General features: G+C 47.8%; 1 protein-coding gene across 7 annotated transcripts in view; it reads left to right on the top strand.

Annotated features, from left to right (window-relative positions):
• ACAP3 (ArfGAP with coiled-coil, ankyrin repeat and PH domains 3) overlaps positions 1 to 23,206 on the top strand; it is a 66,227-nt gene that overhangs the window by 36,260 nt on the left and 6,761 nt on the right. For 4 of the 7 annotated variants that reach the window (XM_042883202.1, XM_042883201.1, XM_042883199.1 and 1 more), the window contains exons 5-19: positions 3,113 to 3,171; positions 5,402 to 5,585; positions 7,767 to 7,811; positions 8,262 to 8,357; positions 8,667 to 8,741; positions 9,244 to 9,255; positions 16,632 to 16,744; positions 19,519 to 19,570; positions 19,995 to 20,095; positions 20,463 to 20,574; positions 20,960 to 21,168; positions 21,776 to 21,845; positions 21,964 to 22,058; positions 22,426 to 22,640; positions 22,868 to 22,972. In XM_042883202.1, coding sequence (XP_042739136.1) covers positions 3,113 to 3,171; positions 5,402 to 5,585; positions 7,767 to 7,811; positions 8,262 to 8,357; positions 8,667 to 8,741; positions 9,244 to 9,255; positions 16,632 to 16,744; positions 19,519 to 19,570; positions 19,995 to 20,095; positions 20,463 to 20,574; positions 20,960 to 21,168; positions 21,776 to 21,845; positions 21,964 to 22,058; positions 22,426 to 22,640; positions 22,868 to 22,972 — 1,543 coding nt within the window. The other 3 variants (XM_042883197.1, XM_042883200.1, XM_042883203.1) reach the window with 3 other exon arrangements.

The raw sequence follows: 23,206 nt of genomic DNA, 5'->3' as shown, positions 1-23,206 counted from the left end.
GTGCACCCCCTGCATGTTCTGCCAGCGCTGGGGAAGGTCCAGGTGCACCCAGCTACTCCAGTGAGGTGCATCAGTTTAGGATACCCAATTACCACCTGACAAGGGATGTTTTCTCATCTCCTGGTGTCACAGTTGCTGCCGTCGTGTCCTAGTGCAATGGCGTTACATTAGACTTGGATGAGATGCTACTGTTTGAAGTTTGATGCCAGTGCTGGATGCCAGGTTTCAGAAAGAGAGATTTGGGGGCATTTCTACAATATCTTAAGAAATCTGCTTTTATTTTCCAGGAAGGGAGAAGCAGCTTCGATAACATGTGAGGGGCAGGAACAAGCATCCCACGAACTGAAGTGATTGGTTGACATCCCAAAGCTGTAATCAAAGTAGTGTTGGCTTGCATTCCAGAGGCACTGCAGATGGAACTCTGTTTATGGGTGGCATTTATCTGCTGTGCCATCGCTTAAGAGAGGCAGGGCCAAACCACACAGCCCAACCAGATGGGAATAAAAGCTGTGTTAACTCCTCTCCTTCATGCTGACCCTCCTCAACACAGATGTGTGTGAGTCACAGGCTGGACTTCCCATGTCTTGGTGGAAGCTGAGAGAGGGTGGGGTGATATTTGGTCTGGAAAATCTTATCCCAAATGATTTGTTCCAAGTATGTCTGGGAAAAGAGAATAAGCCAAAGAATGATTTTGTAGTTGAAATTCTGGGTCTTTAAACTCCATTTATTATGCATTGAAAATTAGGTGGGACCTACTTGGGTATGCTGTATTGATCTTACCTGGCAAAATGTAAGAGGAAATAAAGAGTAACGTGGGTATCAGTGTTTCTGAGCAGAGATGCTGCTGGCAGGAGAAGCACATTTGTTACCTGGTGTCCTCTCACCACCCCTCTCAGCCCCTGCCCAAAGCTTGCACCGTGGGAAGGTGGGATGGAGGTCAATCACTATGGCTGTGGTGTGGGCCTTGTGGTGTGAGTAATAGGAGCAGGGAAGAGGACCATGAGCAGAACGGTGTATGGTTGTACGTGTCTTTTTCCCCTTGTATGCATAGCTCTCCTGTTCTGATACAGATGTATCAGATGTATTTAAATGTATATTCTGCTTTAAAATGCCCATCTGCACCACAGGCTCATATCCTCCTCTCCCTGAACCTATCACTCCAGTGGAAACCAGTGATGGAAGCTTTCCAGATGGAGGTGCAGGTGGATGCCAGAAGGCTTTCTTGCCATCTGCATATCCCTACCGTGGCATCTTGGGTAGAGGGAAGCATCACCAACACACAGACAGCATTTAGGGAAGCTGCTCCATGTGAAAAATTGCAGACAAATAGTTCTTGGAGTGCTTTCTGGAAGGGCAAATGGATGCCAAGAGCAGTGAATAATTTACATTGGTTAAAAATGCAAAACTGGGTGGTCTGGGGGTTTCTTTCTTTCCCTCTTGCTTTGCATTTGCTCATATGTACAGGCCGTTCACAGCTGTTTATGCTCAGCTACTCCTGACAGGTTTCTTGCTTCGTCCTTGGCTGCAGCAATGCATGTAATGAATGTGGGGCTCTGCAGCCAACGCTGCTGCTAGTGGAGCAGTACATTAGGGTAGCAGCAAGACGTGATTTGTCTCCTAATGGGAGATGTTAATGATGTCTGTATATCTATGAAGCTGTTGGCCATGGAAAGAAATGTCAGGAATGGACCTGAGTGTTTTTGCTAGCAGATTGCTATGGTGCATGGGAAGGCTGAAGCTTGTGACACCTCAGAGTGCATGTCGTATCAGGTCTGAGCAATGCCTGCCAAGATCACAGTGTTGTGGACACAGCTCAGACTGAGAACATGGCCCATGCTCCAGTGCATAAAGAGGGATGGAGAGCATTGGGTCTGGGGCTGAGAACATAGTGATGCTCCTTTGAATTCCCAGACTGCTCTGATCCACACAACAAGCCCAGTGACGGGTGGGGTTTCAAGAGAACCTGCTTTAAAACCTCCCACTGGGAATCTTAAGCTTGCCTCAAAGAGAAAGGAAAAAGAGCAAACTCATTCTGTGGCTCAGACAGCCTCTGCTGAAAGGGCTGTGGTCATTTAAGGAGAGAAAGCAAGGCCAAATGCTGGATTGGGAAATGCTGTTTCTCCTTTAGGAGGAAAGGCCCAATTACTGTTGTGTGATCTACATTCAACTGGCTGCCCGGGACACAATGTGAAGTTGGAGCAAACGAGGCAAGGCTACACGTGCCAAACAGCTGCAGTGATGCCAGACTCCAGCACTGATGTTTCAGGGCTTCATTAAGGCTTGGGCCAGTGCCTGGGTCTTGAGCTCCTGGAATGAGACGTGGTCCTTGTCCATTGCTCATGGGCTACTCTTGCTAGCTGCTGCCTGACCAAAGGCTTCTCTGTGTAACCCTGGGATGAGGTGCCCTCCTTGCTGCAGCAGCTGTGTGGTCTGGGAGCCTCTCCCCATCTGGTCCCAATTATCCAGGATCCTGTGCATCCCAAGCCCCGTCTGGAACAGAGAGGGATGGATGGAAGGGAGCTGAGCAGGCTCCTTTGTGCCATCTCTTAAGGGAAGGTGGGAAGGGCTGGGGATGAGATGAGCAGAGGGTGTAAAGAAATGGCCCTATATTTTTTGTGAGAAACAGACAGGAGTGTAATGTTTGAAAGATCTGTAGGAACTCTTGATACCACCTTTCTTGGACCTCTGTTCATCAGCATGTGGGTCTGATGGGCCTTCAGACGATGCTCCTGTCTACTTCCCAGGACACTGTGGTGTTGAGGTGACAGTGCCCTCCTCTGGCAAAATGAGCAATTTGAGGCTCTGGAGAGAAATGGTTCAAAATTGACTATAGAGATGGTTGCTCTTTTAAGAAAGTAGGTTGGTGGCTCAGGTCTCGCATGCTTGGAGAGCTGCAGTGCAGGAGCTGTGCACTTGTAAGGGACTACTGCAGCCAGAGGGCAAAAAAAGTTGTTATCCATTGCATAACAGTTGAGCAGTGGGCATGACTGAGCCCTGGAGAAATGCTGAAGTCCTAGATGGCATCTGTTTGCTCACTCCTAAATGCTTCCATGTTACAAACCAAATATTTGCAAAATACCAAATATTTGGTGTTCTTTTTCTTTTCTTTCAGATCCTGTTTGACCAGGCTCAGAGGTCTGTTCGGCAGCAGCTGCACAATTTTGTGAAAGAGTGAGTATTTGTCTTACCAGTTTGGTTTCCAGCTTCTTCAACTTCCACTGGAAATAGCACTGCAACCTACTGAAGGCTCTGCTTGGGGCAGAAGAGACCCTGAAGGCAGAATAAAGGATCTGTTTGTGATGGCTGCTGCTGGACACAAAGCATAATTCCAGATCAGAGCAGCATCTCAAAGTCAGATTTCCTCTGCAGAGCCCATCTCTGCTTCCTTCCCCTCACACTGAGTCTGAAAGTCAAACACATTCTAGTGCTCAGGCCTGTGCAGGCCAGGGCCAGCTCCACATTGGTGTTATGTTAAATTTAGAATTTCCTTGATGTAAACCACTGCATGCTTGCTGTCAACTGATGCATGCTTGCAGAAGGGAAGAACTTCCATGCCCCATCGCTTCAAGACCCATCCAAATGAGTGTATTCTTGGCTCCCTGCATGGCGTGCTCAGTCGCCCAGGGCTGAAGTGGCCCAGGAAGCCAGTTGGATGGGGACAGTCTGTAGCTGTGACGAAGTCTCAGCAATCTCTCTCTGCTATCTCTGCGTTAACAGCTTCCTCCAAGAGCATCTTTTCCCCGGGGCAGGTACCACGTGCAGTGTGGGATCCCAAATTGGCTGAATGTAGGTCAGAGGCATCCCAGGCCTCCAGTTAAGCATGAGCTGGTTGCCATGGGAACCGGTGACTGAATCCCTCAGCAGCTGTGTGGTTTGGTGTAGGGGGCCCCAGCTGACCCCCCCCTCCCCCATTCCCCAGCCTCCTGCCTGGCACTCACCCTACCCCCACTTTCTCTATAATCATTTCTCTGATGAGTTGAGATTTAATCTCCTTAAAGCTGGCAACGGGAAAGGGAATTTCACCTTCACTTTGGCTCTGTCATCCTTTTAGCATCTTTGCAGTTTACTTTCCACGTTCACCTTGCTCAGCCTCTGCACGTGCAGGCCCTGTTGGGTGGATCTTTGCATTGCTCCTGCCCTTGACTGGGGAGGTCATTCCTACACCTGGGACCATTTTGAGGATGGGAATAAAGAACAAATGTAAACTATTTCCTTGCATGGTGATTCATATATATTAGGGCAGTATTCACCCCCTAGCCTGCTTTCTGCATGTTTAGGCCCTGAAGGTCTCTGCTGGGTGGTAAACATGGAAGAAGCCAGCTTGCCCTGATTGTGCTGTCAGTAGCCAGACGCTCTGTGAGTGCCTCAGCACATTACTGGGCTGCAAACCTTGCTGAGTAGGAGGCTTTTATTAGCTATGGCTTCAGTCATCCTGCTGCAGCCTGGTTTAGGAGGGTGAGATGAGAATTCCCCAGCAGCATCTCATGCCTGCAAACTCCTGCTCCTTCCTACTGGGAATACACACAGGTGAGGGAGCTGTAGGTTAAGCTGGCCAGAGGCTGATCCATACATCAGTGCATGCAGTTTCAAATAGTTTGCCACGGGGCTGAATTCAGCTGTCACTGGCTGTTGCCATACCTTCATCTGCTCTAGGGCAAAGAATATGTGGGTGCTACTTATATACTGGCAGTTTTCAACTGCTTTGTTAAGTTATTACAACAGTTTGTCATTGAGGTAAGTAGAAGTCCCATGGGTAGAAAGTAGAGGTGAGCTCTGCATCTGTTCACCATCATTCACGATTCATGAGGCACAAATAAAGCATAGAAAGTTGGTACTGTGAATCAGGTATTTGCCATTAAAAATCAATGTGCCAAGTACACAAGGGGAAAAATGCCTGGAATTGAATCAGATAGGACAGAGTCAGCTGGATGGCCTGGCTGCTCTGATTGAATGCCCTGTATGAATTGGAAAAGCAGCTGGTTTTGTTCTTTGTCACAGAGTGAAAGAGGAGGCATGTGTTTTTACAGGCAGGACCTGACATTTTCTGCTCACTGCTTCTTCTGAGGGCAGGTGTGGACTGTACGTAGGGCTGGCTGTGGGCTTGCTTGGCTTTTTGGATGCTGTCCTGGGAGGATTTCCTTAAGGCTTTGAAGGCACTGTGTAAGATCCGGCATCTTTCCTTGCCAAGTTTCTCTGAAGCCAATCTAATGCTTGTCTGGAGCCAGTCCAGCTGGACACAGTGACACTCTGTGGAGTGGGTTAGGATGCCAGGGACATCTGGAGCAAGATCTGAGTGATCGTCGTGCACCTGGTTCCATCCCTCCCCGCTCAATTGTTATCAGCAATATTCTGCCTGTGGTGTAACAATGATTCCCACCATCTCAACTTCTTTGGGTTTCAGTGATGTCCGGAAATTCAAGGAAACCAAGAAACAGTTTGACAAGGTGAGAGAAGACATGGAGATTTCACTGGTGAAGAACGCCCAGGCGCCTCGGCACAAACCCCATGAAGTGGAGGAGGCAACAGGAACCCTGACCATAACCAGAAAATGTTTTCGGCATCTGGCCCTCGACTACGTGTTGCAGGTTGGTGTCTGCCCCCCCTGCTATGGCTGCATCTCCCAGAACGAAGCATCACAGGCAGGTTGCTAAATCTGCCCTAGAGATTGATGGGTGAGAAGAAATGGGGTTCAGAAGTGTTTTGGCTTGCCAATTCGTGGAACGTTTTGCCCTTTGTCCTCAGGGCATCCTTGGAATTGGTGTGTGAGGGTGTGTGAAAGCAGCAAGGTTTGCTCCAGTTCCTGGTGTAGCTGTGCCATCACTTTGCAGTAGGTTCCAGGATTCTTTGAGCTGCCTTTTGTCATAACCCAGCCTATTTCTGTGAAAGGCTGTCTGCTTGAAATAGCCACAGAATGAGGGTATGAGTGCTAGAAGAGAGACTCTTCCCCAAGCCTTCAGCCACTGTCATTGTTTTGACATATATTTGTCCTTACATGGCACTGACACGACTACGTGCATGTATGTTCTCCTTTCTAAAAATGTTACAGCAAAAATAAGAAGGAAAATCTCAATCCCTTTTCAGTAAGAAATTAAATGCTTCCTTAGATGGAATTTCTCTTCCCAGTGGCAGATTTCATGCAGGGGCACTCATTTGCTGCACCCAGAACGATGAAGGATTTTTCTTTGAGTCACCCATAGGCTTCACATCAGGTCTGTCCTTCTGGGCAGTGGGCATATGAAGCAAACTGTGTTTACTGATCCACGTGTGGCTCCACTGTCACTCCTGCAGCACCAAATGGGGACCATCTGCCAACATGCTCTGTCTGACCATGGGTAGTTCCTGATGTCACATGCTGTGGCTTGCAGCTGGAAAAGCAATGCTTTCCTCTTGCTGTATAAATCATGCATATCTTCACTCCTCTAGGACTACAAGTCTTTGCATCTAGGATGATTGAAAGCGTTTGCTGTTCAGGTCACACTCTGGTAAACTCTGTCAAATGCCATTTCTCCCACTGATGAAGAGTTTCTTTAATATGCTGATCCAAACCTGGGGAAATTTCCCTGTTGGCCTACTGCAAGGTACCAGTCTAAATCTGTTAGTTCTGAAGAGCATAGATGCAAAGCTGCCCAGGCATTCTTTAGTGTTTAATTAAGGACATACTGAAGAGAGTTTTAATTGTATTCTTGTATATTTGTGTCAAATTCTTTTTCCTGATCCTGAGTGGCCGTACAACTGAGGGGCAATTTCTTTTAATTAATTACCCAAATTGCAGCAAGATTGCCGGCCACAAATCCCAGCTCAAACATGTGGGAAAAGGAATGGCTTGGCTCACAGCAAAAATGAACTTACTGCAAGCCTAATGCTTTCAAGCAAACTGATACTGCATTTGTAAGTGAGTTATTAACACTAGAATTGACTGTCTGTCATGGGAACATACTGTTTGTGACACAGCTGAAACCCCATGGAAGCTTTCTGCTACAGCTGACAGTGTTTTTCAGTGCTAATTGCAGCACTTTAAGCTTACCAGCATAGCTTGTGGGGGTCTGTGGGCAAGGTGCTATGCAGCTACCAGCTATTTCTTTTTCAGTTTTGAAATGGTGCTGAAGTAGGTGAGTTCTCAGCCTTTCACATTTATTTATCTCTTGTTTTTAAACCTCGAGGATGTTTTTCCTTTCATGAAGCAGGCCTCTTCTTCCACACCCCAGGAGCCCAAGAGCATTGGCAATGGCCCAGATCATCCTGAACCACTGCTGCTTCAGTGTGAAGGGGCTGCAGGGATCTCTGAGGCAGTCAGCCAGGCACTTTTCCCTGAAAAAAGCATGCAAAGGGTCTGTACACTGAGAACATAGGCCCACTGCAGTACAATTTCATGACAGGCTCCACTATGCTTATTAAAAAGCCTGTGATGCTGCACCGGTTCCTCTCAGCCTGCAAAGGGAAATCACCCCAGTGACCTGATGGATTAAACATCCTTCATGTGATGCCAAATGAGACTCCAGAGTCACTATTTGTTGTCAGCTTATGTACAAGCATGCATCTTGCAGAGATCTCAATCAATAGATCAGAAAACTTCTGTGCTATCATCCTTTTTATTCCACCTGGAACTTACCAGAGCTTGCTTTTCAGAAGCTGGCTTTCTAGTACTGCCCTTGAATAGTCTCTGTTTTGCTGCTAGGGGCACTGCAACAAGTTGTTCCATTTTAAATCCCCATATTGGACTGCCTAATGCTGCTGATGCTGAGAGTCTTATCTTGATCCCTTCACAGATCAATGTCCTGCAGGCCAAGAAGAAGTTTGAGATACTGGATGCGGTAAGGGCTCTGTGTTTTCTCTGGCTGCTCTCAGTGACTCAATGAAAGGCAGCCCTCTCCATTTCAGGTTGCATGGGTCAGCATACCAACTCCTCGGTCTGCCCTGGAGATTCTGTCTGTCTGGGACTGCTCGGGGGCTGCAGGTATGCTAACGAGATGGGAGATTGAAGGCCCAGAGCAGTACTTCACAGCCCTGACCCACAGGGTGCTCTGAGGGGTGAAGGATGCTGCTCTCAGTGCTTTGTGCTCAAGACAGGGGTTACCTGGCAGTGTGTAAGGATTTGTGAGAGGAAGAAAGAAGAGAAGAGGGAGAGGCACGTAGTGAATAAGTTGGTTTGGGAAAGGAAAGTGTTAAGAGCTGTGCCTTGAGGGGATGTTCTCTGTGGGAAGTCAGGGTTAAGAACTCCTCATGCTGTCCTCTTCCAACCTTGCTTTTATTTCTCTCCCCAGATGCTGTCCTTCATGCACGCCCAGTACACCTTCTTCCAGCAGGGCTACAGTCTTCTCCATGAGCTGGATCCCTACATGAAGAAGCTTGCCACAGAGGTGAGGGATAGAGAATCTGATTCAATCTGCCCGCTTACACCCTTCTGTCCTGATAGGATGTCCTTGTTCCCATTCAGCTGTTGATAATCATGGAGTGGACAGAGCTGCTTGATGGATGCACTCTGCTGTGCAGTTGGGTAGCAGCCAGGAGCCACTGTAACTTCCAGTGCCCAACCAAACGCAGTCTGGGCCCTTTTCTCCTCTTGGGAGGGCTTACAGTTTTGGGAAGGCTTGGTAGAGCCGTAGGGCAGCATTGTAGAGATAGACTCATAAGCTCATAATTCTCCTTTGTGTTCTCCCCAACTTTAGCTGGACCAGCTGGTGATTGATTCTGCAGTGGAGAAGAGAGAGATGGAGCATAAGCATGCAATGATACAGCAGAGGGTGAGTTCTGTGGGCTGCAGCTTGATGTGTGCAAGCATTGTCTGGCAAGACCTGTGAATGCCAGCTACTGCAGTGCCAGCACATCCCTTCTGACACTTCTCTGTTCACATGTGTCCAGTTCAGTTCCCCATCAAAGCCCTGTGCCCCGTGGTTAGGAAGCACTGTAGCAACATGTCTGAATGCCCAGCCCAGATGGCCAGAATCTTTATTAAATCACCCAGCAAAAGAATTCATGAATGCACTTTTTTTGGTACCCATAGACATGAGCCATGGTAACTCGCTGTGTGTGCTCCCACCTGCTGTAATTGGGGAGAACCACCATGATTAGGGAGCTACTAGAGTTTATTATGAAGCAAATATGAGCCTTCATGCAGCTTTGGTTAATGTAGGCTCTGATTTTCCAGACCATTCATTTGGCCAACAATCTAAAATCCTTGTAGAAAATAACTGATTTTTTTTTCATTTTCCTTCTCTTTCATGGGTTACTGACATGTTCCTGCAGACCCTCCTGCAGGTGAGTACCACATTTTCTTCTTTCAGCATCTCTGTTTCTCTGAATGAGCACTTTGCTGCTCTGGATATTTACAAAATCCTTCATTGAAAGCAAAACAAAGAAACTTTGCAACGGGTTTAATGCTATAACATAAACACAGGAGATGAAATTTTAAAGCCCAGTTTCAAATGAGTTTCGTTTAATTCTCCTCAAAGCTGTTTTCAGTTCTCTTAATAGGAGCTCGAGTAGATTGGAGTGTAACAATGGAGAAAGAATAAGGCTGTCTGTAGATAACTAGCAGTATGAATTCAAACCTGACTTGTTTCTGGACATTAGATCCAAGCTTTGGAGCTGCCCATCATTAGGGCTGTTGTCCAGCCTTTTGGTTTTGCTGGCTGCTACAGGAAAGCATGCCATAGGTGTTATGCAAGTTGTACTCCTGTATTTTGGGCACTCTGGAATGTAAGAGTTGACCAAACATAGGAGCTCCCCCTGCTCTCTTCTTTTCCTGTGATTACAGAACATCTCCATGCACAGTATTAGGGAATTTCAGAGAGCCCTGAGAAATGTTTGTGAACCAAGCCCTGAGAAGGAATCGTTCAGGAATCTGTATCTGGCAGGCACTTTGTGGATCAATAGTTTGCAACAGGACAAAACTGAGTGCCCTTTATTTTCCTTCTAATGCTCTCTCAAAAATGTCATAAGCCATGAAATGGAAACATAACTGGATTTGAAAGCTAATGACAGACATCCCCTGTGAATCATCCTGTGTGTGTGCTCCCTGTGGTTAAGTGTTCTGAGGGAGGGGAAAACCCATCTGTGAACTCTTCATCATCCCCCTGGGGACGCTGCTGGAGAGATGACTTCATTCAGGGGGCTGCAGAAGGTCTCTCTGGTGCAATGCATTTCAGTTTAATCTCTTTATACTGCGTGGCTTTGAATGGACTAGCAGGGAATAAAGCAGGGGTCAGGCTCTGAGAAGGAGAACAAGCACTTATTTTTCACTAGGGTGCATATGCATGGAGCTGTGGCTCCCCGTGTGCATGAGCTTGCAAGAGAACTGAACATCCCTGCTGCAATGTAGAATTTAAATCTACATTAAACCTTCCTGCCTGGCAGTGTGATGGGCTGCTTTTTGGCTGCTCTGATTTGCTCCCACAGCAGAGGAACATGGCACTCCACGTCTGGTGAGCATCTCACCACCTCCACAGAGAGCACAGCACGTGTCTGAATGCGTGCCTTCATGCTCAGCCCTGCCAAACCCAGGGGTATCCTCTGCTCTCTGCAAAAATGTGGAGACTTGGTTGTACTTTACTAGGGAGGAGTGGGAGAAGCATCTTTTCTCCTCGTTGTCTTTCGGAGCAGCATGATAGGTACAGCAGGAAGGGAGGGAATCCACTGTGAATAATGCTTTTTGGAGCATTCCTGGGGATGGGAGAGCTGTGCAGTTCTGAAGGCAGAGCCTTTTGCACTGAGTTATCTTTAGGCAGCTGTGCAAGGGCAGCCTTAGAGCCAAGCTAAGAAAGCAGTCATTTTCTTTCATTGTTCTAATTAAAATAATTTTGGTAGGAAAGAAACTCAGCATGAATCTCGACTATTTGTTTTGATACTGGAATTCAGGTGCCTTTGCTTTTGCCTCCCCTTGCCCAATTTTCCTGCATGAGCATCTGTCCCCTTTTGTGTAGATTCCCAGAGCAGCTATCATTTCCAACTGTCATCTTAACTGCTGCCCTCTCTGCTTTCCCAGTTCTAAAACCTTCCAGCTCCATTTGCAGCCTCACCATATGAAAATAATGCTCACGTATGCTCAAAGGGTGCCAATAAAATCAGCAAGAGGAAGGGATGGATCTGCCTTTATAGGCTACCATAAATACAAGTTTCCTCTTTGTACCACGGGAGAATGAGTTTTAATGGGAAGGGTGGGGATGCTTCTTTTGTGTGCTTGGGATGCAGGAGTGGAAGGGCTGCCTTAAAAGAGAAATTTGTGCAAAAGCTGGGGAGAGAATCCTGTTGCTTCCCCTGTCTCTTAAGTGTTGAAATAAAAACACTCTGAAACCACACACGGAATGAATCTGCACGTGGGCTCACTTGTTTCAGGCGGATGCACAAAAGCACATGGGCTTGTGTAGGACCACAGAAGGAGGAAAATTTAGGGCTCACAGCTGGAACAGAAGCCTAGGAAACTCTTCCAATGGGAAATGGGGTGGAATTACAACACTTAAGCAAAACTGGCAGGCCAGTCTGTGGAAGTAGAAGAATATGATACTGCACAGAAGCTCCTTTTAGGCTTGTGCCAATTCCCTGGTCCAGAGAAAAGGAGAAAGCAATTGTGCTTCTGTTGCTGGTTTGCCTGGGAAGGGAAGGAGTGCCAAAGCAGAGCTCTCTGCCTCATTTAGCCCAGCTGGTAGATAACAAACCAGGGGCCATATGGTGCTTCACCACCCAGATTTTGGTGGCTGCCCTGGGAACAGGGGTGGCATTGCTGGCCGTAGGGTGGCCCTGCTCCTGGAGCTGGGGGAAGCAGACCCTGCCGAGAGCAAATGAGGCTGTTAAGGTCAGGGGACATTCGGTGAGCATCTTTCTGTCAACCTTGCTCTGTGCTGCTTGGCTTCTCCCGCTCCCTTCTGTGCCTCCCTGACAGCTGTATGGTAATTAGCCCTTGCTCTAAGCTGATTGACTGTGAATGGGAGGCACGGGGAGGCGGCAGGCAGGTGGTCCCCAGAGGCCAGCAGGCTTCCTCCGCCTGGTGCCCCTTGCTTTGACGGGAGCCAACGGCAGAGCTTACTGCTTCCCAAAAAGGAGTAGGAGGGGTAAAGGAGAAGGGGCTGAAAAAGAAATCCCTCCTTTCCTGCCAGCCCACGGTGCTTAGCAGAGATGCTGCTCTAAGAGAGCGAACGGAGAGGAGAGGACGCAGCTGCTCCCTGCAGAGCCTCCCTTACAGCTGGCATCATGAAGATTTTCAGCAGGCTTGAATACCTCCTGGTAAGGAGACTCCTGCAGCTTTGGTTTAACTTGGGGAGAAAGTTCAGGGGGTGCTTTTCCCTGGGGGTGCAAGGGGTGTGCCTATAGGGCTGTGTGATACGACCCAAGTACAGCTTTATTACTGCAGGGGAATGAATATGCTTGGTTCTGTCTGTGGCATGGAAAAGGCTAGGGCACGGTACAGATCTCTAAGCATCATTTGCTGGCAAGCTGCAGAGCAGGGGGGAGTTGTTTGGTGAGAGGAAATTCAAGAAACAAAAAGACTGTAGATGGGGTTTGGCTGTAATGAGTGAAAACTGACTGTGCAGAATGGAGATATACATGGGGGAGGTCTCCAAATTCCATCTGCTTTGGAGGATGCCTTGGGTTGTACACAGTATATATACAACGTAAAAATAGCCAGATAGAGAAAGGCTTGAAACATATTTGGGCACCAGAAGAGAACAGAATGTGCATGCACCAGTTCTGTGTAGAAGGGGGTGTGTGCATCCTTAGGGGCTGTGAATATTGCTCTCAGTTCTGCTATCCTTGGAATCAGAGCTGAGCAGTCCCACAGCTTCTCATTTAGCTCAGAAGTTCTGTTCTGTGCATGGGTGTACGTAATGTAGTTGTTAAATAGCAAGTGTCCTTTCTTACTTAACAAAAAAATAAGGGGCACTTTTGGATAAAGCCTTTATTTTCTATGAGGGAAAGCATTTGTCACGTGCTGTTATTTTATTTCAATCGATACCACATAAGATACCACCAAGTGGGCAGAAATGAGACCTTCCTATCTCAGGGAGCAGCTCGTAGGCAGGGCTGTTTACTTAGAAAACACTCCCCTGCCAAAAGCATCCAGGGAGATGGGGGACATCTTCACTCTTCACATTAAATCTGTGATGCTGGAGGTGTGTTGAATTTTAGCCATTGAAATACTGGTCTCATGGGAGAAAGCAGAAGAGCTTGGCTGGGTCTGCAGCACCAGCATCCTTATGCATCCCCCCTAAGGATGGGAGAGTTGGCAGTGGAGAGGGCTGAGAGGCAGCCTTGAAACAGTGCTATTTTCTTTCCCTGGTCTTCTTGTGCTTGCATGTGTTGGGTTTTTTGCTTACCATTTCCTGGTTTGAGTGTCTCCAGTAATGTCCTTTTTCACATCCCTCTGGATGTGACTCTTGGGATTTATTTCATTGCTATTTCAGCAGCAGTCAGTGTGCTCCCATGGAAACCAGCGTGGCTTTTAACATATCTGTTCCCAAGCAGCTTTGTTTGTAAGCTCAGGCTGAGGGGATGGGGAGGGGATGTTGGAGCCGGTGTGATTCATTGAAAGTGGCTGAAATAAAAGGGAAGCAGATGATGGCAGAGACCTGGCTTCTTATTTTGGAAGACAATGGGTTTATTTTACCAAGGTGTGATCCAGCGTGTCCCTGCTGTCTGTAATTGTGATCGCATTGCAGTTGCAGCTGAAGCCATTCAGATCTCAATCCTAGGATGGCTTTTCTGTGCTGAGCTTCTATTTTTCATGTTGCAGAGACAGTGAGGTCCTCAAAGCAGACTTAATAAATCAGTCCTGAGTCATTCAGAGCAGACAGAACAATACATAGCAATGATGGGAAGAAACAGGGAAAAAGCTGTCTATGACAATTATGCATTAAAGCCTCATGCATAGCAGGAAATGGGAAAGAGGGCCCAAGGGAAAGCATACCTGTGTGCTCTGCTTCGTCAGGCCTTTTAAAGTGGAAGCAAGCTGCTCTAGGTGTTGTGTAATGGGGAAAAGTTCCTATTCCTTCGTTCCACCTGCAGCCAGGCAGCCCCTGCTGTGCTTGTGCCTTGCAAGAAGGGCTAACAGGCTTTCTGATGTGCTTGGCATCAGCTCAGCCAGGACTCTGCCTTATTTCCCAGAACTAACAGGATTAAAATCTTTTTGTGTCAATGGATAAAACAGACCTTGGGCCATTTAATGGCAGCTCTCCCTCTGTTAAGGGGATTCATTGTCACATCTGGCTGTGTTCAGCTATGGCCACACCACCATGCTGTTTCAACACCACTGGGAGGATGATCTTAGCTTTCTAAGCTGGCTCCCAGCTGGATTCCAAATGTGTGCATGTGAGGTATCAATAGATGTTCTGGTGACTCCTCTTTTCAGTGGCTGTGTAAGAAAGCTCTCTGTATAAGTGTCTGCCTAGGAATGTGTCATTGGAGCTGTAGTTGAAGCTCGCTCTGATGTGCTGGATGGAACTCTGACAGTTAGGGTTGAGCTGTCTGAATGGTGGATGCCTGAAACCATCCTGAGTCCGGCCACGATTTTACCTTTTGGCTCCATGAGCCATTTTTGTGCCTTTTCAGCCTTTGAAAAGGAGAAATGACATCAATCAGGGGATAAACTCGGGATTATTTTTTTCCCCTCCCTTCTGCATTTGGGCTGTCCTTCAGTGTGGTGTTACAGCAATGATCTGATGCATTTCCCAGCAGGGTGTGATGGAATGGAGCAAGCTGCCCCCTGAGGATCAGACTGGAAGGTGCCTAGGATAAGAGGCTGATAGCTCCTTACCCCTCAGCCCTCCCCTGGTTTCAGCCTGCTTTACAAATCCAGCTTAGGGTCTGCTGGGCATATCCTGTCCTCCAGTAGCTCTGTTGACAACAGTGGCATTGCTCTGGAATTACACAGGCAGAAATATAAGTTAAAGGCACACCTGGCTCCACTCCCCTGACTTCCAGTGGATTTACTCTGACGCACGTGGCCCATCTGTTCCTTCTGCTCTCATCAGCAGTACATCCTCCTTACCCTCCTACCCTGTGATTAGATGAGGACAATTGAAATCACATGATTAAATTCAGATCCTCCCCTCTATTTTGTACCCGTTCCACAAAATGTCATTTCTAAGGTGCCCTTGGAAGGGTTTTACCTTATGCTGTGTGCTTCCCAACAGATCTTTGGACATTTGTGTGGTTTATAGAATAGAGCAGATTCTCATCACATTGATAGAAGCTGCTCTTGGGAGCAGCTCCACGAAAATCACACTTTCAATGGTTACAAGTTAGGGGCTGTGGATGCCCCATCCCTGCAGGCATTCAAGGCCAGGCTGGATGTGGCTCTGGGCAGCCTGGGCTGCTGGTTGGTGATTCTGCACATAGCAGGGGGCTGGAACTGGATGAGCATTGTGGTCCTTTTCAGTCCAGGCCATTCTATGATATAGAGAGGAAAATTTCCTCTAGCCTTTGTTTGCAATATGTACACAAAGGACATCAGCAGAAGAGACCCCCCCCCCAATGGGATTTACTCCTTTATGGCAAGAAAATTTGGGGCTGAGCAGACCTCCTTTAACTGTGAGCCTTACAGCAGAGTTTCTAGTGCATAATTGGGCATCATGCTGTTTTTCCAAGGGATGACTCAGTCCTGTCCCATTATATCTCCTCCTTCTGTATCAGTATTCTTCTGATTGTGACACCTCCCAGGCAAGCTGGCATCTCTGAACGTGAAAATAACTCATCATAATGAGAGTGAAGTGCACGTTGCCTGGCAACGCAGCATCGCGAGGGTCTTCGTGTGCTGAGCTGGGAAAGGCACTGAGGTTAATGGGGCTGCTTTGCACCGTGCTGCCAGGTCTCTGGACCAGGGTGTGCAGGGGAAAACATTCCCTCTCAAGAGGGAGGTGTGGATGGAGCGCACATAGGAGAGATGTGCCTCAGTTTCCCAGGTTGGGGGAAGTTGTTTAGGTTTCCTGACCTAGATTCTCTGGAGAAGGAGGCAGATGTAGCCCAGGGAGAAGAATCCCATGTTCTGCAGGAGCAGCTGCTATTCCTCTCTGCTCTGTGTCTTGCTCAGCAGCTGTCAGAATCCATGAGATCTATCTGGTGAATCAGTGCCAAACCTGACAAATTAGCTCTGATGGGTAGCATAGCATAGAGAATCGTGTGAGTGCAAATTGGAGATGGCGGATGATGATAGGTAATGAAAATGGAATTGATAAGTCTTGCTTCCCCTCTGGAAAGCTTCGTGCCTGTTTTCCTTGTGCACAGATGGGCTTTGCTCTTGTTCCTGGCCCTTTGCAGGAGAGTCAGCACTGCTGCTATGTTTTGCCAATGAAAAGCACCTCCGTCCCTATGCTTCACAATGCAGACTGCCCCAGATATTGGCAACTTTGAATTCTCACAATAATGAGCTACCTGCCTTTCTCCTTATCAGCTACCAGAGTGAGAAACGCAGCATATATAGCACATTCTCCACCAATGGGGATGGATAAGCTTGCTGCAATGAGGATTGTTCCTGGCTGCTATTCATGGCTGCAGCCCACTACAGCAAAGGAGCGCGCTGTGAGAGAGAGCTCTGCCTGAACCTCACAATCTTGGCATAGGTTTCTTTCTTTATGCTTTCAACAGGCTCATCTCCATCTGGGGAATGCAGCCGTGTTAGAGCCTCAGTCTCTTTCCATGTGCAGGACTTCTCCTATGATGACTCAAAGGTGGAGTTTAATGTCGATGCCCCAAATGGAGTGGTGATGGAAGGCTACCTCTTCAAGAGAGCCAGCAATGCTTTCAAAACGTGGAATCGGTGAGTAATACCTCATATTTCATTTGATATCAGGGCCAAGACTCCAAACACAGCTAATGCCATAGGAAAGTTGTAAATTAATAGCAATTAAGAGGAATATGTAATGCAGCGAGACGTGCTTGCTTTTAAAGAGCCACGAGTATTTTACCTGTCTGTTGTGGGAGGGGGAATAGGCAGGAGTGGAACTATCAGCACTACTGCTGGGAGCTGAGAGGTGGCTGAGCACTGACCCTGCTCTTAATTGCTTATAAATATTTCAGCTGATAGATCACCAGGAATGCTGGTCTCATATGGCGCCTGCACCAGTCAGGAGCTGCCAGAGACCTTGGGAAAGTGGAAGCAGAGGTTTCATGTTCTAGCCTTGCTTGATATTTGTGTGTTTAGCTTCCCTTGAGATTGTTAATGGGTTTCATTGGTGGTTGTGCAGGAGCATTCAAACCCTTTCAATTAGTTTGAAATGCAAGAGATCAATGCTTTTTTGACCCACGTTTCCTCCTGTCGCTTAACAGGGAAATGATGTAATATTATCAGATCCTGCACTTGGCTATGGGATACACTCTATATGCCACAACAGGGTTGAAATATGCTGTCATTAGACTTTGGAATAAATAAACACTAAGTGATTCAGTGAACGGTCTGTGGGATGCACAGAAATTGCCTGTGTTTGCATGGAGAGAAGATCTGAAATTACTGCATCTTGGAATTGGTTGGGTCAGTGAATCCTTCCTGAAGCTTGCTCCAGTGCTGCTAAATTGGATTGGAATGTTTTCAGAACGTTTTTAACCCCTCAGGCTGTCTCATCCTCTGACATTTAAGCACTAAGTTTGCATTTGAAGGAACCAGAAACTACAGCAGCAGCTACATCCCAGTGCATCAGTTGTTTGATTTCAGTGCTCACCTGGAACGTATTGTAGCTGCAGTCTTACCAGCCTTTTAGGAGTTCCTGCTTGGTGTTTCATAAGCATGGCCTCTGTCCCTAGACATGTGTGCTTTCACTGCACACCACGCATCTGTGCAGAGGAGAAGGTCATGCCAAAGTGTGGCAGGTTTGTGCTGAGACCTGTACCTCGAGAATTTAAGGGGCACTCTGTAGGACACTTATCTTGGAGGGAGCACAAACCTCTGAGACCTTCTGATTGTCCCGATGTCTGAAGTAAAGCTTGTGTCAAAGGCTCTAAGTTTTCCCAATCCCCCAAATCCCAGCTGTTCCCCCACCCCCGTGTCCTCCTGCATCCCAGTCACACGCTTGCTATCCTCCCTGCAGTCATCTCAGTCTCTTCAGTCCCACCCACCCTCAGCCATATCTGCTGGCATTTCAGCAGCTCCCAGCTCCTGTCACCTACCTACTCATCACCCTCTTACTGTCACCCTGCCACTCACTGGTGGTGCCTCCCCCTCGTGAGTGGGGTTCAGGCAGTAGAAACAGCAAAATCCCCTGTTTGGTTCAGGCTAGGAGCCAACACCAGACAGCAATGGATTCCTTGGGGTAGCAGAGCAGGAGAAGGCAGCTGCAAGGAGCAGGAGTGGAAACCAGAACCTGAGAGAGAGAAACCTGACAGCAGCAGAGCTCACTGAGCACAGACTGTGGCTGTCACAGCAGCTCAGAGATGCAGAACCAGATGAGCTCAGCAAAAGGGGTTCCCACGTAGGTGGGATGGCCTCCAGTTACCTGCGCTTTCCATTTCTTCACAGACATGTCAGATCCTTTATTACTGATGTCTTTTATCTCGCTCTTCAATCTTTCAGCAGTGACGAAGGAAAGAGAGCCCTGTCTCATCTCATTTTCCCAGGGAACCGAGTTCCTTTGCAAAACAAGTGTGATACATGCTCAATTGCCAGCCTGCTGCAAGCCTCTGACTATTTATGCTCAGATATTTCCATGCTTTCTTCCAGAAGGATGATCAGGTTGCTAAATCTTAGGCTGTATCTTGGACTGAGGAAGCGTCTTGGGAGGGCTGGATTTAGCATTGCAGATTAAGACACCAGGGAATTACCTCTAATATCAGCATCATTTGGACCTTCTGTCACTTGTATCTTAATGGGAAGCTGGCAGCTGGTGGTCCCCTAAGAAGGCAGATCCCCTTCCCACGCACATGTCCTTACTCTGGCCACAGCAAACAGGAGCTTTGGCTTTCTGTTTGGCATCCTGTTGGTTGTAGTGGCTACTGAGAGCTCAGCCTGGTAGGTAGCTTGTTCTGTATGAACAACAATGTGTGCAACCTGTTTGTATTATTTTTTCCAACGCTGGTTGTAGCACTGCCAGTTAGCAGGCTTTTCCAATATGTATATATTTTTTTTCTTTTTGCCACTTGGAAGTTTCTTCATTATATCAAAGAATTTCTGGCTTTCCCTATGACAGCTTGGAGAGGCAGGAGGCACACTGCCTGTGGCACGTGCAAGCAATCCAACCTTCCCAGTAAACACCAGGTTACCTGCTGTGTAGGTCCATCAGCCTTAACCAGTGCAGTGTATCCCACTGATTTCTACCTGCACGGGGGCCAATGTGCACACAGACTTCTGCTCCAGAAATCCTAGGTAGCAATATGAACTGCCCAGCTCATTTCTTCCCTTCCTTCCTCCTTCATACACGTCAATGTATCTCAGACAGTTGCTTTCACAGTATCTCAGTGCCAACAGTCATTTCCTAAGGCTGTAAATCCTTTGGTTATTCTCCGACGAGGGCATTGGAGAAGCGTGAGTTTGACACTTGTTTTCAGCTTCTCTGAGGTCTGCTGTTCACTTGTTCTGACCTCTGTCTGTCTGTCTTCCCCCAGGAGGTGGTTCTCCATACAGAACAGCCAGCTGGTGTACCAGAAAAAACTAAAGGTCAGTGAGGCTTCCCCAGGTGACACTGGGCAGATTGGCCAACCTGATGTCCTGCTTTGCTGGGGATTTCTGCACCATGATGAGGAGGGTCGGATAGGGTCAGAGGTTGTGGGCACTGTTGTGCTTCAGGGTTAGGTGGTGCTGAGAACTAAGCAGCAGCAAATGGTGTTTGTGGGGATCTAAATACTCCTATTCAACAGAGGAAGTTAGTGATGTTAGTAAGCTGTATCATGTGTTTGTTGTCCCGCTGTTAGGTCCTATACAGCCCCCTCCTATTGCTCTAGAGTTATCCTGTGATGGGCTGGCTCTTTTTTTTTCTTGACCTAGCATGTGGTAACCAGCAGAGTTTGGGGAGGAGGTTTCTGAGAAGCTGATTATGACAGATTCAGAGAGCTGACGGAGCCACCTGTTCTCACTCTTTCAGGATGTCCTCACGGTGGTGGTGGAAGACCTGCGGCTCTGTACTGTCAAGCCATGTGAAGACATAGAGAGGAGGTTCTGCTTTGAGGTTGTCTCACCTACCAAGTAAGTTTGGAGGCTTCCCTGTGTCATCCTCGTGGTTGGTAGGCTGTATATAGAAATGCTACAAATTTGACTTGAGCAGATTCTGCCCTGATCTGTTCAGCGATGACTGGCAGATAGCTCTGCCTGTCTTTCAGAGCCTCCATGAAGTTCATCAGTTATCAGCAGAAGCTGGTATCTAGGCTGTGCAGATCTAACGTCCATACAGACTGTGAAACTGGCAGCAGTCGTCTTTCCAAAATAGCTGCATTCATTTCTGTCCCATGCCTGTCAAATCAAGGTGCAGTTTTGACCAAGACTTTGGGACGGTTTTGACCAAGACTTGCATCCTCTCCTTTCATTCTTTCCTACTCTCTGCTTTCTCTCCCAGGAGCTGCATGCTGCAGGCTGACTCGGAGAAGCTGCGTCAGGCCTGGATTCAGGCTGTTCAAGCCAGCATTGCTTCTGCATACCGGGAGAGTCCTGACAGCTACTATATTGAAGTGAGTGAGGGTGCAAGGAAGATCCCTAGTGGGATCTCACAGCCCTGGCAGTGGGCTTCTGAGCTGTGATGTGTTTGGTGTGGCTGAGTAGAACATTTGGAAATACCCTTTTTGCTGGTGGCTTTGCTAATTCAAAGGCAACAGTGATAACGAACTGCATGTGAGGGAAAGGTGTGCCTGCAGCTGCACTCCCAGAGTTGGGAGGGGTGAAGCACAGTCCTGTGGCAGTAACAGAAAGTAATGAGACTTTACCCTTTTACTGGACTAGCAGTAGCTCATTCCTCTTCAGGTATTGCTTCCTGTGAGTGCCTCTGCAATGCAAAGATCTGATGTTGGTCCTTCCACAGTGCTTTGCAAATCCTAAGTCCCTTTTTGTTCCTTGCAGAGACTGGACCGAACTGCTTCCCCATCAACTAGCAGCATTGATTCTGCTACCGACTCACGGGACCGCAATGTGAAAGGGGAGACCATCTTGCAAAGAGTGCAGAGCATCCCTGGGAACGACCAGTGCTGTGACTGTGGTCAGCCAGATCCCCGGTGGGCCAGCATCAACCTGGGCATTCTGCTGTGCATTGAGTGCTCTGGTATCCACAGGTATTCTAAGCGTGTTGCCAGCGAGATGCTTAGATTGCAAGCTCCTAGAAGAGGGTGGAGATTGAGTTATGAGTGTATAGTGTATAATGTTTGTACAGATGCAAAAGTAGCTGCTTGCTGCAGCATCTGTGTGTGGGAACATCTGTGGGTCTGCAGTGCTGGTTCCCTTACGGTAGCTGCAGAGTAACCCAGAACAAAGGACGCCAGGAGACAGCCTGAATAGTAATATTTTGGCTGCAGTGATGGTATTTAGCACTTGTTGTTTATGGAGTATTTTACTGACTTGTTTTATCCATGTTCCACCTATATATAACTGTACTTCTGAGCATTGCCCCTGCCAGCAAACTGGCATCACCAATCAACAGCACACACTAATGAGCCATCAAACATTGATGATGTTCACCTCAAGTAGGGAATCCTTACTAGGGATGTAAAGACAAGGGAAGTAGAATGGAAGGATTCAAAGATAAATAGTACAGAAGAACAGCTTTTAATGTGAATAACGTAACAGGATTGATTTATATCACTTAAGCATTCCTACAATAGCTTCTACAATCATTTCTGTTTTTGAGGTGTTGTAACCATTTCAGTTTTCTTCCTTTTGAAGGAGTCTAGGTGTCCACTGCTCCAAAGTCCGATCTCTCACCCTGGACTCCTGGGAGCCAGAGTTACTGAAAGTGAGTGTTGGCTTTTAACACCAAAATGTGGAAAATGCTGGGCAGGGAGGGCAGTCGTGCCTGGTAGCAGGAGTAACTCCTCACCTGAGTACTTCATTCTGTCCTGGTTGTATTGCAGCTGATGTGCGAGCTGGGGAACAGCACCATGAATCAGATCTATGAGGCACAATGTGAAGAACTGGGACTTAAGAAACCAACAGCAGGGAGCTCCAGGTGAGTTTGAGTGCATGTACTGGTCCTACCAGCTTTGAGGAAAGTTATACAACCCCACTGACACTCAGCTCTACTCTGAGCAATCCGGGAAGCCAGACAGTAGGGCTGGCATTCGGTGAGGGCCCAAACTCTCACTGAAGACGTGATGTGGCCTGGGTCAGCCCCTTCCACTCTCAGCACTCCTCGCTTTTGCTTTGAAATGTTTTTAGGTTGGAGCAACTCTGCCTTTTTCATTCAGGCCTCAGTGGTTTTTAGGGCTCAAAGCAGGGTTGAGGAGCTGAGCCAGAGCAGCCTCATCTACCTGTAGCTGTTTGCTGTAGGGGAGCGGTGTGACCCTGTGCAGGGTTTGATGCTGTTCTTCTCCTAGGCAGGACAAGGAAGCCTGGATCAAGGTGAAATACGTGGAGAAGAAATTCCTGAAGAAGCTACCAAGTGGAGAGGCTCTGGCAGAGAACGAGCGGAAACCTCGACGTTGGTGTGTGAAGAAGTGCCAGAGGAACAACAGCACCACAAAAGCACCCACAGCTCGCAGGAAGTACCGCCACGAAGCGGGCAACGCATCACCAGCCATGTTGTCATCAGGTGGGAACCTCCCTGCTGGAGAAGGGCTCTGGCTGCTCTCAGTGCTTTGGAATGACTTGCTGTGCAGTGTGGTCTGCTCCTTGTGCTTTGGTGGTGCGTGTGGGTACAGTTATGGCACCAAGAGCATGAGACACACAAAGCTCAGCGTGTTTCATTGTGGCTGTAGAACTCTTGCATCATTCATCTGCGTGTTGTTAACTGCTCGTTCCCAAATCTCTCTCAAACAGCAGCCACGCTGGAGAGGAAGTTCCGTCGAGATTCCCTCTTTTGCCCTGATGAACTGGACTCTCTCTTCTCCTACTTTGACACTGGTGCTGGCTCTGGCCCACGCAGTAAGTACAAAGAAAGAAAGAAGGTAGCCCTGCTTCTGGCAAGCTTTACCTCCCAACTCTTCTAAGGCATGTGCATTGCACCAGACTTAAGGCAAGGTATTGGCCTCACTGGAGAGGCATTCAGCTGGCCAAATCACAAACATCCTGGGTAAATATATGAGAAGAGTGATGGGGAATTACTTCTAACAACTCCAACCCGTCGCTCTTTCTATTGCACTTATAATTTTAATATCC

The sequence above is a fragment of the Lagopus leucura genome, unplaced genomic scaffold (genome assembly GCF_019238085.1).
Source record: "Lagopus leucura isolate 7727_CA_CO unplaced genomic scaffold, USGS_WTPT01 Super-Scaffold_100037, whole genome shotgun sequence".
Lineage (NCBI taxonomy): Eukaryota > Metazoa > Chordata > Aves > Galliformes > Phasianidae > Lagopus > Lagopus leucura.
This window is presented reverse-complemented; position numbering and strand designations above follow the sequence as displayed.